Source organism: Carcharhinus amblyrhynchos, unplaced genomic scaffold (assembly GCF_965287045.1).
Source record: "Carcharhinus amblyrhynchos unplaced genomic scaffold, sCarAmb.v2.hapA scaffold_90, whole genome shotgun sequence".
NCBI lineage: Eukaryota > Metazoa > Chordata > Chondrichthyes > Carcharhiniformes > Carcharhinidae > Carcharhinus > Carcharhinus amblyrhynchos.
This window is the reverse complement of record NW_027649830.1, coordinates 227779-242593: the sequence shown is the minus strand read 5'-3', so window position 1 is coordinate 242593 and position 14815 is coordinate 227779. Positions and strand designations below refer to the sequence as shown.

General features: G+C 50.3%; 1 protein-coding gene across 7 annotated transcripts in view; it reads right to left on the bottom strand.

The window, feature by feature from the left end:
- The window catches only part of LOC145338050 (serine/threonine-protein kinase WNK3-like), a 127788-nt gene that overhangs the window by 43320 nt on the left and 69653 nt on the right, over window positions 1–14815 (bottom strand). For 6 of the 7 annotated variants that reach the window (XM_080182828.1, XM_080182829.1, XM_080182832.1 and 3 more), the window contains 5 exons: window positions 12703–12905; window positions 10081–11241; window positions 4440–4504; window positions 4169–4319; window positions 2215–2331 (listed from right to left, as the gene is read on the bottom strand). In XM_080182828.1, coding sequence (XP_080038954.1) covers window positions 2215–2331; window positions 4169–4319; window positions 4440–4504; window positions 10081–11241; window positions 12703–12905 — 1697 coding nt within the window. The remainder of the gene's footprint in view (window positions 1–2214; window positions 2332–4168; window positions 4320–4439; window positions 4505–10080; window positions 11242–12702; window positions 12906–14815) is intronic. The other variant, XM_080182834.1, reaches the window with a different exon arrangement.

Here is a 14815-nt window from a genome sequence, read left to right as displayed (position 1 = left end):
TTGCCCACATCCCTCTATACCCAACATACCCATGCAACTATCTCAATGCTTTTTAAAAGATAAAATTGTACCCGCCTCTACTACTACCTCTGGCAGCTTGTTCCAGACACTCACCAGCCTCTGTGTGAAAAGATTGCCCCTCTGGACACTTTTGTATCTCTCCCCTCTCACCTCAAATCTATGCCTTCTAGTTTTAGAGTCCCCTACCTTTGACTATCTACCTTGTCTATGCCCCTCATTATTTTATAGACCTCTATAAGGTCACCCCTGAACCTCCTACGCCCCAGAGAAAAAAGTCTCAGTCTATTCAACCTCTCCTGCTGCCATCCTGAAAAGACCCTTTATCCCCACTCTCTGCTTTCTGCCAGTCAGCCAATCCTCTATCCATGCCAGGATCTTACCCTCAACGCTATGGGCACTTAACTGAGTTAACAGTCTCCTATGTGGCACCTTGTCAAAGGCCTTCTGGAAATCTAAATAAATTACGTCCATTAGTTCTCGTTTATCTAACATTCTTGTTATTTCCTCAAAGAACTCTAAAGATTTGTCAGACATGACCTCCCCTTGACAAAGCCGTGCTGACTTCAGTCCTACTTTATCATGCACTTCCAATGTGCACAACAATTTACCTTGTTCCATATACTGTGTGCATTTAGGTACACACCCTCAATCCTGCATTGAGCACCCCTCTTCTCACACGTCACCTTTTTTGCTGTGCCTGAGATTAGATTCCTGCCACCTTCTATACTCTGTTCTATTACTAGGGGAGGGAGCCAGAGCGGTGTGAGCGGTGGGGACGGGGGCGGGGGGGGGGGGGGCATGGGGGCAGCAGGGAGGCTGCACCATGGGAGTGGGGGTGTGGGAGCAGAGCGGGGCAGAGGAGGGAGGCAGAGCAGAGAAAGGAGGGGAGGCTGTGAAGGGAAGCTACGCGGAGGCCACGGGCAGAGGGGCGCGGTGAAGTAGGCGGGGGGGCGCGGTGAAGGAGGCGGGGGGGCGCGGTGAAGGAGGCGGGGGGGCGCGGTGAAGGAGGCGGAGGGGGGCGCGGTGAAGGAGGGAGGGGGGCGCGGTGAAGGAGGGAGGGGGGCGCGGTGAAGGAGGGAGGGGGGCGCGGTGAAGGAGGGAGGGGGGCGCGGTGAAGGAGGGAGGGGGGCGCGGTGAAGGAGGGAGGGGGGCGCGGTGAAGGAGGGAGGGGGGCGCGGTGAAGGAGGGAGGGGGGCGCGGTGAAGGAGGGAGGGGGGCGCGGTGAAGGAGGGAGGGGGGCGCGGTGAAGGAGGGAGGGGGGCGCGGTGAAGGAGGGAGGGGGGCGCGGTGAAGGAGGGAGGGGGGCGCGGTGAAGGAGGGAGGGGGGCGCGGTGAAGGAGGGAGGGGGGCGCGGTGAAGGAGGGAGGGGGGCGCGGTGAAGGAGGGAGGGGGGCGCGGTGAAGGAGGGAGGGGGGCGCGGTGAAGGAGGGAGGGGGGCGCGGTGAAGGAGGGAGGGGGGCGCGGTGAAGGAGGGAGGGGGGCGCGGTGAAGGAGGGAGGGGGGCGCGGTGAAGGAGGGAGGGGGGCGCGGTGAAGGAGGGAGGGGGCGCGGTGAAGGAGGGATGGGGGCGCGGTGAAGGAGGGAGGGGGGCGCGGTGAAGGAGGGAGGGGGGCGTGGTGAAGGAGGGAGGGGGGCGCGGTGAAGGAGGGAGGGGGCGCGGTGAAGGAGGGAGGGGGGGCGCGGTGAAGGAGGGAGGGGGGCGCGGTGAAGGAGGGAGGGGGGCGCGGTGAAGGAGGGAGGGGGGCGCGGTGAAGGAGGGAGGGGGGCGCGGTGAAGGAGGGAGGGGGGCGCGGTGAAGGAGGGAGGGGGGCGCGGTGAAGGAGGGAGGGGGGCGCGGTGAAGGAGGGAGGGGGGCGCGGTGAAGGAGGGAGGGGGGGCGCGGTGAAGGAGGGAGGGGGGGCGCGGTGAAGGAGGGAGGGGGGGCGCGGTGAAGGAGGGAGGGGGGGCGCGGTGAAGGAGGGAGGGGGGGCGCGGTGAAGGAGGGAGGGGGGGCGCGGTGAAGGAGGGAGGGGGGGCGCGGTGAAGGAGGGAGGGGGGGCGCGGTGAAGGAGGGAGGGGGGGCGCGGTGAAGGAGGGGGGGGGGCGCGGTGAAGGAGGGAGGGGGGGGCGCGGTGAAGGAGGGAGAGTATGTGGTCACCAGTGAATTAGGAATCCAATCTTCAGACACTGCGACAGTATTCTGATCCGACTCACCATATAAACAGCTATGTCTTCTGGGTCATCACCGTCCACATCAAATTTGAAGGTCACCATCTTGTTGTTGTGCGTCTCCAATTGACACTCCACCATATTGTCCCCCACATTCGAAACCTGTGAGCAAGATGGGAGTGAGGAATAACTCACTGTTACACAATGCAGCTAAACGGGCCTGAAATCTGCTGGAATGAGCTTTGAACTTTCCACTCCCACGCTATCAGGTAGACTCAAGGAATGTTCCCGATGGTGGGGGAGTTCAGAACTAGGGGTCATAGTTTGAGGATAAGGGGTAAATCTTTTCAAACTGAGGTGAGGAGAAATTTCTTCACCCAGAGGATGGTGAATGTGTAGAATTCACTCCCACAGAAAGTAGTGAGGCCAAAACGTTGTGTGTTTTCAAGAAGAAATTAGATATCACTCTTGGGGGATAAACGGATTGAGGGATATGGGGGAAGTAGGGGGAAATCAGGATATTGAGTTTGATGATCAGCCATGATCAAAATGAATGGTGGAGCAGGCTCAAAGGGCCGAACAGTCTGTAGTTTCTATGTTTGTATCATTGCACTGATCTCCACCCATCCTGACAATTGCCTCGCACATGGCAAGCTCTTGATCTTGGTACCCTGCAGGGAATGGGATCAACTGGGTGCCCTGCAGGCTGCACAGGTTGGGCTGGATTCCAACAGGGCAACACAGCAGTGTTCTCCAGAGGTTCGCTGTACACTGCCTGGAGTCAGCGCGGAGTCACTATCAATCCTTCCGGGAACTTGTGGGATACAGCAAAAGCCAGAGATCTCTTCAGTGGGTGCTGTTCATTTATCCTTCAATAACTTGCATTTATCCAGGACTATTCACAGTAAAACTTCCAAGGCAAGACTCGGGCACAAATCAGAGCAAATCTGACCCTGTGCCACACGAGAGAATATTAAGGCGAGTGACTGGAGATTTGGCCGGCAAGGTCAATTTTAAGGAGTACCTCAAAGGAACGGAAGAGAGAGAGAGAGAGAGCTATGTGGGGAGGGAATTCCAGAGCTCAGTGCCCCGGGTTGTAGGAGCTAGAGGAGGTTACAAAGATAGCGGGTGTAAGGGCTGGAGGAGGTTACAGATATAGGGAGGGTTGAAGGAGGAGGTTACAGAGATAGGGAGGGTTGAAGGGGCTGGAGGAGGAGGTTAAAGAGATAGGGAAGATTGATGGGGCTGGTGGAGGAGGTTACAGAGATAGGAAGGGTTGAAGGGACTGGAAGAGGTTACAGAGATAGGGAGGGGGGTGTTGGGGCTGGAGGAGGAGGTTAGAGAGACTGGGAGGGTTGATGGCACTGGGGGAGGAGGTTACAGAGTTAGGGAGCTGCAAGACAGCAGAAACAAGGAAAATTTTAAAATTGAGATGTTGCCAGACTGGGAGCCAGAGCTGGTGAACAAGTTGAGGAATGGTAGGAAAGTGAAGGTACCGAGGAGGTGGAGGTGGGATCACACCAGGAACAGTGGAACTCTGGCTATCTGACAAGCTGAGACAAAGATGCCTAACCGGTCTCAATCTGGGAACATGGCTCCTGAAACGTGATCTGGTTGAGGATTTGGAAAGAATTGACAGAAAGAACAGAGAGTAAACAATATCCTCCGAGGGAATAACGTCTAATAACCAGAATCTGATCATATCAAGTGAGAAGCTGTGAGTAAAGGATGGCAGTGTGGAACTCTCACCCACACGTAAAAAATGAATGTTAGCTCAATTAATCATTTGAACTGGAGATTAATCAGTGTGTTGTTGGCCGAGTGAAGTGGAGTCAAGATGGGTTCAGGGAGTTGAGATACACACACCTATGATTTCATTGAATGGTGAAGCTGGTTTGAGGGGCAGAGCAGCCTCTTCGAGGTTCCCCTGATGGGTGCAAATGAAAATGAATCCATCTTTGCAAATTTGTGCAGCCGGATACGGCCACCTGGGGTTTACCTGCAGAACCGTCAGCTGGAACTTTGTCGACTTGTCCAGCCGGTCACGGGCACACAATGGCCGCTTGGCCTGAGATTTCTGGGTCTTCTCCAGCTTTCCGTTACCAACGTCGCTAACGTTGGCTCCCTCTTTAATCGCATCAGGAGTCGTGCTGAAAACAAATAATAATAACCTGGGCTAAGCACAAGTATCTGAGCAGCCAAGACTATCAATGACAGGTCACCAGAGGGCTATCAGGGGGAGCTGGCAATGGCTTTAAGAGCAATTGTACCTCAGAGAATCTTGAAGGTGCCTCGCTGGTCGCTGGGATTCAGGAGTCACATGATGCAAGGTGGACTGCAAGGCAACAGGGAAAATAAAAGATGAATTCATCATTGGTATATTGTCCGGTCTTCATATCCCTTGGTTACACCCACACTTGGAGCATCGTGCACAGTTCCCGTCTCCATATGCCTTGGTTAGACCTACAATTGGAGCACTGTGGATAATTCTAGTCTCCATATCCCTTGGTTAGACCTACACTTGGAGCACTGTGCATAGTTCCAGTGACCATATCTCTTGGTTAGATTCACATTTGGAGAACTGTGCACAGTTGTGGTCTTAATAGCCCTTGGTTAGACCACACTTGAAGGTCAGAGAGGTCATAGATCATCAAGGTTTACAGCATGGCAACAGTCCCTTTGGCCCAAATTGTTCATGCCGCCCTTTTTTTTTAAATGATTAAGCTAGTCCCAATTGTCATATCCCTCTGTACACACCTTATCTATTATTATTATTATTAGCTCGAAGGGCTGGATGGCCTACTCCTGCTCCTATTTCTTATGTTCTTATGTTCTTATCCATGTAACTGCCTAAATGCTTTTTAAAAGACAAAATAGTATCCCCACTCTCTACTACTATTTCTGGCAGCTCGTTCCAGACACTCACCAATCTCTGCGTGAAAAAACTGCCCCCTGGACCCTTTTGTAACGCTCCCTTCTCACCTTAAACCTATGCCTTCTAGTTTTAGATTCCCCTACCTTTGGGGAAAGATATTGATTATCTAGCTGATCTGTGCCCGTCATTACTTTATAGACCTCTATAAGATCACCTCTAAACCTTCTATGGTCCAGGGAAAAAAGTCCCAGTCTATCCAGCCTCTCTATATAACTCAAACCATCAAGTCCTGGTAGCATCATGGTAAATCTTTTCTGCACTCTTTCTAGTTTAATAACATCCTTTCTGTAATAGGGTGGCTAAAACTGTACATAGTATTCCAAGTGTGACCTTACCAATATCTTGTACAACTTCAACAAGATGTCCCAACTTCTGTATTCAATGGTCTAAACAACGAAACCAAGAATGCCGAATGCCTTCTTTACTACTCTGTCCACCTGTGACTCCACTTTCAATGAGGTATGAACACGTACCCTAGAGCTCTTTGTTCTATAACTCTCCCCAATGCCCTACCATTAACTAAGTCCTGCCCTGGATCAATTAACCAAAATGCATCACCTTACATTTATCAAATAAGACTCCATCTGCCACTCGTCAGCACACTGGCCCAATTGATCAAGATCTCGTTTCAATCCAAAATAACCTTCTTCAGTATCCACTATGCCCCCAATCTTGGTGCCATCTGCCAACTTACTAACCATTCCTACTAAATTCTCATCCAAATCATTAATATAAATGACAAATAACAGTGGGCCCAGCACTGATCCCTGAGGCACACCACTGGTCACAGGCTTCCAGTTTGAAAAACAACTCTCTACAACCACCCTGTCTTCTGTCATCAAGTCAATTTTGTATCCATTTGGCTACCTCACTCTGGATCCTGTGAGATTTAATCTTATTCAACAATCTACCATGCGGTACCTTGTCAAAGGCCTTGCTAAAGTCCATGTAGAGAATATCAACCTGCCCTTATCTACCTTTTTGGTTACCCCTTCAATAAACTCAACCAAATTTGAGGGACATGATTTTCCAGTCACAAAGCCATGCTGACTGTCCTTAATCAGTCTTTGTGTCTCTAAATGCCTGTAGATCCTGTCTCTCAGAATATCTTCTAACAACCTACCCATTGTAGACGTGAGGCTCACTGGCCTGTAGCTCTCAGGCTTTTCCCTGCAGCCCTTCTTGAACAAAGACACATTTGCCACCCTCCAATCTTCAGGCACCTCACCTGTGGCTGCCGATGATTCAAATATCTCTGCTAGGGGACCCACAATTTCCTCCCTAGCGTCTCACAACATCCTGGGATACATTTCATTAGGTCCCAGGGATTTATCTACCTTGTTGCCCTTTAAGATTTTCTGCACCTCCTCCTCTGTAATATGTACACTCCTTAAGAGTTCACTATTTATTTCCCCAAGTTCCCTCACATCCATGCCTTTCTCAGCAGTGAACACTGATGAGAAATATTCATTTAGGAACTCACCCATCTCTTGCTGATCTGCACGTGGATGACCTTGTTGATCCTGAAGAGGCCCTCCTCTCTCCCCAGTTACAGTTTTTGCTGTTTACATACTTGGAGAATCTCTTTGGATTCTCCTTTGCCTTATAGAACATAGAAAAGCTACAGCACAAACAGGCCCTTCAGCCCACAAGTTGCGCCGATCATATCCCTACCTACTAGGCTCACCTATAACCCTCAATCCTATTAAATCCCATGTATTCATCCAGAAGTCTCTTAAAAGACCCTATCGAATTTGCCTCCACCACCATCGACGGTAGCCGATTCCACTCACCCACCACCCTCTGAGTGAAAAACTTACTCCTGACATCTCCTCTGTACCTACTCCCCAGCACCTCAAACCTATGTCCTCTCGTAGCCTTGGGAAAAAGCTTCTAAGAATCCACACGATCAATACCTCTCAACATCTTATAAACCTCCATCAGGTCACCTCTCATCATACTTCGTCTCTCCAAGGAGAAAAGGCCGAGCTCTCTCAACCTATCCTCATAAGGCATGCCACCCAATCCAGGCAACATCCTTGTAAATCTCCTCTACACCCTTTCAATAGCTTCCACATCCCTCCTGTAATGAGGTGACCAGAACTGAGTACAGTACTCCAAGTGGGGTCTAACTAGGGTCTTATAAAGCTGCAGCAATATCTCCCGACTCCTAAACTCAATCCCTCGATTGATGAAGGCCAGTACACCAAACACCTTCTTAACCACATCCTCTACCTGCGAGGCCGATTTAAGAGTCCTATGGACCCGGACCCAAAGGTCCTTCTGATCCTCAACACTGCTAAGAGTCTTACCTTTGATATTATACTCCTTCATCCCGTTTGACCTGCCAAAATGGACCACTACACATTTATCCGCGTTGAAATCCATCTGCCACTTCTCCGTCCAGCCTTGCATCCTATCTATGTCACGCTGCAACTTCTGACATCCCTCCAGACTATCCGCAACACCATAAATCTTTGTGTCGTTGGCAAACTTACTAACCCATCCCTCCACTTCCTCATCCAGGTCATTTATGAAAATTACAAACAGCAAGGGTCCCAGAACAGATCCCTGGGGCACTCCACTGGTGACCGACCTCCATGCAGAAAAAGACCCATCTACAACCATTCTCTCTGCCTTCTGCAGGCAAGTCAGTTCTGGATCCACAAGGCAACAGTCCCTTGGATCCCATGCCCTCTCACTTTCTCAGGAAGTCGTGCATGGGGGACCTTATCGAACACCTTGCTGAAGTCCATATAAACCACATCTACTGCTCTTCCTTCATCAATGTGTTTAGTCACATTTTCAAAAAACTCAACCAGGCTTGTAAGGCACGATCTGCCTTTGACAAAGCCATGCTGATTACTTATCAGCATGCTAAACTGCTCTAAATGTTCATAAATCCTGTCCCTCGGGATCTTCTCCATCAGCTTACCAACCACTGAGGTTAGACTCACCAGTTGGTAATTTCCTAGGCTATGTCTATTCCCTTTCTTGAATGTAGGAACCACATCCGCAATCCTCCGGAACCTCTCCCATCTCCATCGAGATGCAAAGATCATCGCCAGAGGCTCTGCAATCTCTTCCCTCGCGTCCCACAGTAACCTGGGGCACATCCCATCCGGTCCTGGTGACTTATCTATCTTGATGCTCTTCAAAATTTCCAACACATCCTCTTTCTTAATGTCCACATACTCATACACTTTTCAGTCCACCGCAAGCCTGCAGTACAACTACCCACATCTTTGTCCACCGTGAATATCGAGGTACAGTATTCATTTAGCACCTCTATTTCTACCGATTCTGTACAAACTTTCCCACATTCACATTTTATAGGTCCTATTCCTTCACATCTCATCCTTTTACTCTTCACATATTTGCAGAATGCCTTAGGGTTCTCCTTAATCTTATCTGCCAAGGCCTTCTCATGACCCCTTCTGACTCTCCTAATTTCCTTCTTAAGTTCCTTTATCTGCCAAAGCAATCTCTCATCCCTTTTTGCCCTCCTGATTTCTCTCTTAACTCTACTTCTACAGCCTCTATACTCTTCAAGGGATCCACTTGATCCCAGTTGCTTATGCGTATCATGTGCCACCTCCTTTTTCTTGACCAGGGCCTCAACATCCCAAGTCATTCAGGGTTCTCTACTTCTACCGGCCTTACCTTTCACTCTAAATTGAATGTGCTTACCCTGAACCCTGGTTAACACATTTTTGAAAGCCTCCCATTTACCAGACTTCCCTTTGCCTTCCCACAGACTCCCCAACTAACTTTTGAAAGTTCCTGTCTGATACCATCAAAATCAGCCTTGCTCCAATTTAGAATTTTCACTTTTGGGCCAGACCTATCGTTCTCCATTGCTATCTTAAAACTCATGGAATTATGGTCACTAGTCTCAAAGTGATCCCACACTAACACTTCTGTCATCTGCCCTTACTTATTTCCCAAGAGGAGGTCAAGTTTTACCCTCTCTCCAGTCGGGCCATCCACATACTGAATGAAAAATTCCTCCTGAATACACTCGACAAATTTCTCTCCATGTAACCCTCTAAGACTATGGCTGTCCCAGTCAATGTTGGGGAAATTAAAATCCCTACTATTATTACCCTATTTTTCTTGGCGCTATCTCCTTACATGTTTGTTCCTCAATTTTCCACTATTTGGGGGCCTATAGTATAATCCTATTAAAGTGATTTCCCCATTCTTATTTCACAGTTCTATCCATATAGATTCATTGGACAAGCCCTCAGAAATATCCCCTCTCAGTGCTGCTGTGATGTTTTTCCTCATCAAAAGTGCAACTCTCCCTCCTCTCTCACCTCCTGTTCTATCTTTCCTATAGCATCTGTATCCTGGATCACTGAGCTGCCAGTCCTGTCCCTCCCTTAGCCATGTTTCAGTAATAGCTATAATATTCCAGTCCCATCCATGCCCTGAATTCATCTGCCTTGCCCGTCAGGCCTCTTGCATTGAAATAAATGCAATTTAATCTGGACTTCTCTTGCTCTCTGTCTTTCTTTTGCCTGATCTGTCTAGTACTAGGATTACTGACACTGCCTTTACAATTTAATGTGCTTTCTTTAACTTCTGTGCTGTTCTCAACCTTCTCTTCTGTCATCCTATTGCTTTGGAGCACTCTGCATGATTCCAATCTCCATATCTCTTGATTAGACCAACACTTAGAGCATTATGCACAGTTCTGGTCTCTAACCCTCTTTAGACCCACACTTGGAGTACTGTGCACAGTTCCAGTCTCCATATCCCTCCATTAAACCCACACATGGAGCACTGTGAACAGTTCCAGTCTCCATATCCCTTGGTTAGACCCACACATGGAGCACTGTGTACAGTTCCAGTCTCCATATGCCTCAGTTAGACACATACTTGAAGCATTGTGCACAGTTCCAGTCTCCATATCCCTTGGTTAGACACCCCAGTCCCCCAACCATGTCCTGATTACACCAGCACTGAGGTACCTGCGCCTCTACATCCATGTGTGCCTGCAGTGTGGCGGCGGGGCTGTCCTGGGGTGGCTGGCACTGGGGCTCCTGGGTATAAGCGGCCAACTGCTGTGCCAGAGGGAAGTGTGTTGTTGGTGCAGGCACCTGCAGAGCTGGTGAAGGCTGAGCCTGCGAAGACACCAGACACTGTGGCTGGAACTGTCCAAGCTGCTGAGCAGGAGAAGCGTTGAGCAAGGCTAGCTGCACGGTGCTCTGAAACAGCGGAGGCTGCTGCGGGAGGTTTATCTGCTGCACAGGTTGCTGCTGCTGCTGCTGCGTGTGGGCCTGAGGGGCCAGTTGGTGCGGCTCAGCTGGAGAATGATTCTGGCCCTGCACCAGGGCCTGGTACTGCTGAGGGGAAGCCATAGCAGGCTGATGGGGGGCCTGTGGCAGCTGTTGGTATGGCTGAGCCTGTGGCGCTGGCTGCTGGTACAGGGCATGGGGCTGGTATGGAGGCTGGACCGGGCCTAACTGCTGAGCCAAGGCTGGAGTCTGGAACCGCTGGGCCAGTGGAGGCTGTTGAATCTGCGGTGCATGCTGGTACAGCTCTGCTGAGGCCTGGGCGCTCTGCTGATATACTGGGGAGAACTGCTGCATTTGTGGAGGCGGCTGAGGCATCGTTGGCTGCAACTCCTGCGTGGGAGCTGGCTGCGGCTGGAAGGTCAGCTGGTGCGGTGGAAGCCAGGTGTCGGTGAACTGTGGCGCCGGCTGAAGCCCCAGGGCCTGGATGTACATCGGCTGATGATGCGGCGTGGTGAAGAGCAGCTGCTGTCCCTGGGCTGACTGTTGCTCCGTGGAGTGCTGCAGAGGGGCTGGGGTTTGCAGCTGCTGCCCTGCCTCCTGCTGCTGCAGCTGCACCGAGGGCATCTGGTGGTGGATTTGGACCAGGGTGGCAGAGCTACTCACCAACAGCGAGCCAGAGTCCATCGCCGTGTTCACGGCTGGCAGCGGTGAGGCTGACATCTGGCTGCGTGGGGACACCGCTGGCAGGCACTGCGAGGGCAGGGCTGTCACCGAGGTGCAGGCGGAAACTCCTGCTGCAGCAGGGTTGTACTGCGGGACGACTGGCAGGGTCTGAGAGGAAGGCATGGAGGGATGCACATCGCTGCTGTGAAGGTGTAGCTGTCCACTCGAAGTCTATGAAAACCAAGGGGGGAGGGAGTGTGGGGGAAGAAAAGAAGGCAGTTTACAACTTGAGAATCAGCACAGAAATTAATCTGAACATACAGCACTAATGAGCAATCTAGACTGCCACAGGTCCTACGGGAGGAGGCCACTCAGCCCCTCCGGTCTGTCCCACCATTCAATTAGACCATGGCCGATGCTGCATGTCAACCACCACCTCGGCTCGGAAACTCTTGAAACCCCCTTGCCCAAAAAACATCTGCCAATCGCAGTTCTGGAAGTTTCAGCTTTGCCAAAATTCATTTCATAAATACTGGAATTGAAAGCTGCTCTTGGTGAGGGTGACTATGAAGGTGGCAGTTCACCAGCTCCTTCCTCAGGGGCAGTTAACAATGGGCAATAAATGCTGGGCCCTGCCAGGGGCACCCAGTTTGCAAAAGAATGAAATAAAAAACCTCCTGCCCTTCTCGCGCTCATGTATTTACCTGCTATTCCCGGGACACAAAGGGGCAATTTAGCATGGTCAAACAACCTAACCCACACATCTTTGGAGTGTGAGAGGAAGCCAGAGCCAGAGGGGGCCAGTAACCTGCGAATGTCAGCAATTTTCTTCAGAACAAAGAATTGTAGCTCGTGTCCCGGAGAGCACATACCAGCAATGCCACGGAGAGGAGGATTCAGCTTCAAGTTTCTCAATGTCCAGATCACCAACAACCTGTCCTGGAGCCCTCACGCCAGCAATATAGTTAAGAAAGCCCACCAACGCCTCTACTTTCTCAGAAGACTAAGGAAATTTGGCATGTCAGCTGCAACTCTCACCAATTTTTACAAATGAACCATAGAAGGTATTCTTCCTGGTTGTATCACAGCTTGGTATAGCTCCTGCTCTGACCAAGACCACAAGGGTTCTGAACATTGCCCAATCCATCACACAAACCAGCCTCCCATCCATTGACTCTATCTATACTTCCCACTGCCTTGGAAAAGCAGCCAGAATAATCAAGGTCCCATGCACCCCGGACATTCTCTCTTCTACCTTCTTCCATCGGGAAAAAGATACGAAAGTCTGAGGTCACGTACCAATCGAGTGAAGGACAGATTCTTCCCTGCTGCTGTCAGACTTTTGATTGTATCTACCTTGCATTGTTGATCCTTCTCTGCACCCTAGCTATGACTGTAACACTACATTCTGCACGATCCCCTTTCCTTCTCCCCTACGTACTTTATGAATGGTATATTTTGTCTCAGACTTTTTACTATACTTTGTCTATACAGTGCACAAGAAACAATACTTTTCACTGTATCCTCAATACAGGTGACAATACTAATTCAAAGAACATATTTTCAATTTTCACCTGTTGAAATAATAATAACACGTTATTCAATGTGTGGCTAGTTTTGTGTGTGTGTGTGTGTGTGTGTGTGTGTGGGGGGGGGGGGGGTGGTGCAGAATGGTGGTAGTGGACACCTTACCCCGACTGTCAGTGGGTAGCCGGCCACCGGTTGCTGCTGCTGCGACTGAAGGCCCATGGGCAGCTGGTGTGACTCCATGCTGGAGCCAGAAGAAATATGCTGTACGCCCACATTCGTCTCCGAGGTGACGGTGTAACCCACTCCGCCCTGAGAATCGGAACAGATAGCGGAGGGACCCAGGCTGTTGTCAGAAACTGCATCCACTGGCATGTGGGGAGGGTTGAGGGGAAGAAAATAGCAAGTTAGCAAATCCCTTGTAGCCACCACACACGACTCACCCTGAGTATTCAGGTGAAAATTTCTTTCCACCCCGATATATAAACAGAAACTAGAAGCAGGAGGAGGCCATTCAGCCCTTCGAGCCTGCTCCGCCATTCATTTTGATCATGACTGATCATCAAATTCAATATCCTGATCCCCCACCCCACCTACGTATCCCTCGAACCCTTTAGCCCCAAGAGCAATATCTAATTTCTTCTTGGAATCACACAACGTTTTGGCCTCAACTACTTTCTGTGGGAGTGAATTCCACACATTCCCCACCCTCTGGGTGAAGAAATTTCTCCTCACCTCAGTTCTAAAAGGTTTCCCCCTTATCCTCAAACTTTAACCCCTAGTTCTGGACTCCCCCCACCATCGGGAACATTCTTTCTGAATCTAACAACCCTGTCAGAGTTATCGTGATGGGAGACTTCAATTTCCCAAACATCGACTGGAATATCCCTAGGGGTTTGGATGGGGAGGAGTTTGTTAGGTGTGTTCAGGAGGATTTCCTGACACAATATGTGGATAAGCCTATGAGAGGAGAGGCTGTACTTGACCTGGTGCTGGCTAATGAACCAGGACAGGTGTCGGAACTCTTGGTGGGAGAGCATCTCGGGGATGGAGATCATAAATCTATCTCCTTCACGATAGTATTGGAAAGAGAAAGGATCAGGCAGGCTAGGAAGAACATAGAACGCTACAGCACAAACAGGCCCTTCGGCCCACAAGTTGCGCCGATCACTTCTATACCTACTAAGCCATAGACCTATCTATAACCCCCAATCCCATTAGATCCCATATACTCATCCAGAAGTCTTTTAAAAGACCCCAGTGAGTTCACCTCCACCACCACCGACGGCAGCCGATTCCATTCACTCACCACCCTCTGAGTGAAAAACTTACCCCTAACATCTCCTCTGTACTTGCTTCCCTGCACCTTAAATCTGTGTCCTCTCATAGTGACCATTTCAGCCTGGGGAAATAGCCTCTGAGAATCCACCCTATCTATTCCTCTCAACATCTTATAAACCTCTATTAGGTCACCTCTCAACCTTCGTCTCTCCAGGGAGAAGAGTCCCAGCTTCCTCAACCTATCTTCATAAGGCATGCCTCCCAATCCAGGCAACATCCTTGTAAATCTCCTCTGCACCCTTTCAATAGCTTCCACGTCTTTCCTATAGTGAGGTGACCAGAACTGCACACAGTACTCCAAGTGGGATCTGACAAGGGTCTTATAAAGTTGCAGCATTACCTCCTGACTCCTAAACTCAATCCCTCGATTAATGAAGGCCAGTACACCATATGCCTTCTTGACCACATCCTCCACCTGCGAGGCTGATTTAAGAGTCCTATGGACCCAGACCCCAAGATCCTTCTGCTCTTCAACACAGCTAAGACTCCTACCCTTGATATTGTATTCCTTCATTCCATTGGTCCTGCCAAAATGGACCACTACACATTTAACCGCGTTGAAGTCCATCTGCCACTTCTCCACCCAGTCTTGCATCCTATCCATGTCACGCTGCAACTTCTGACATCCCTCCAGACCATCCACAACGCCACCAACCTTCGTATCGTCGGCGAACTTACTAACCCATCCCTCCACTTCCTCATCCAGATCATTTATGAAAATGACAAACAGTAAGGGTCCTAGAACAGATCCCTGGGGCACTCCACTGGTGACCGACCTCCATGCAGAAAAAGACCCATCCACAACCACTCTCTGCCTTCTGCAGGCAAACCAGTTCTGGATCCACAAGGCAACAGCTCATTGAGTCTCATGCCCTCTCACCTTCTTAAGAAGTCTTGCATGGGGGACCTTATCAAACACCTTGCTGAAGTCCACGTA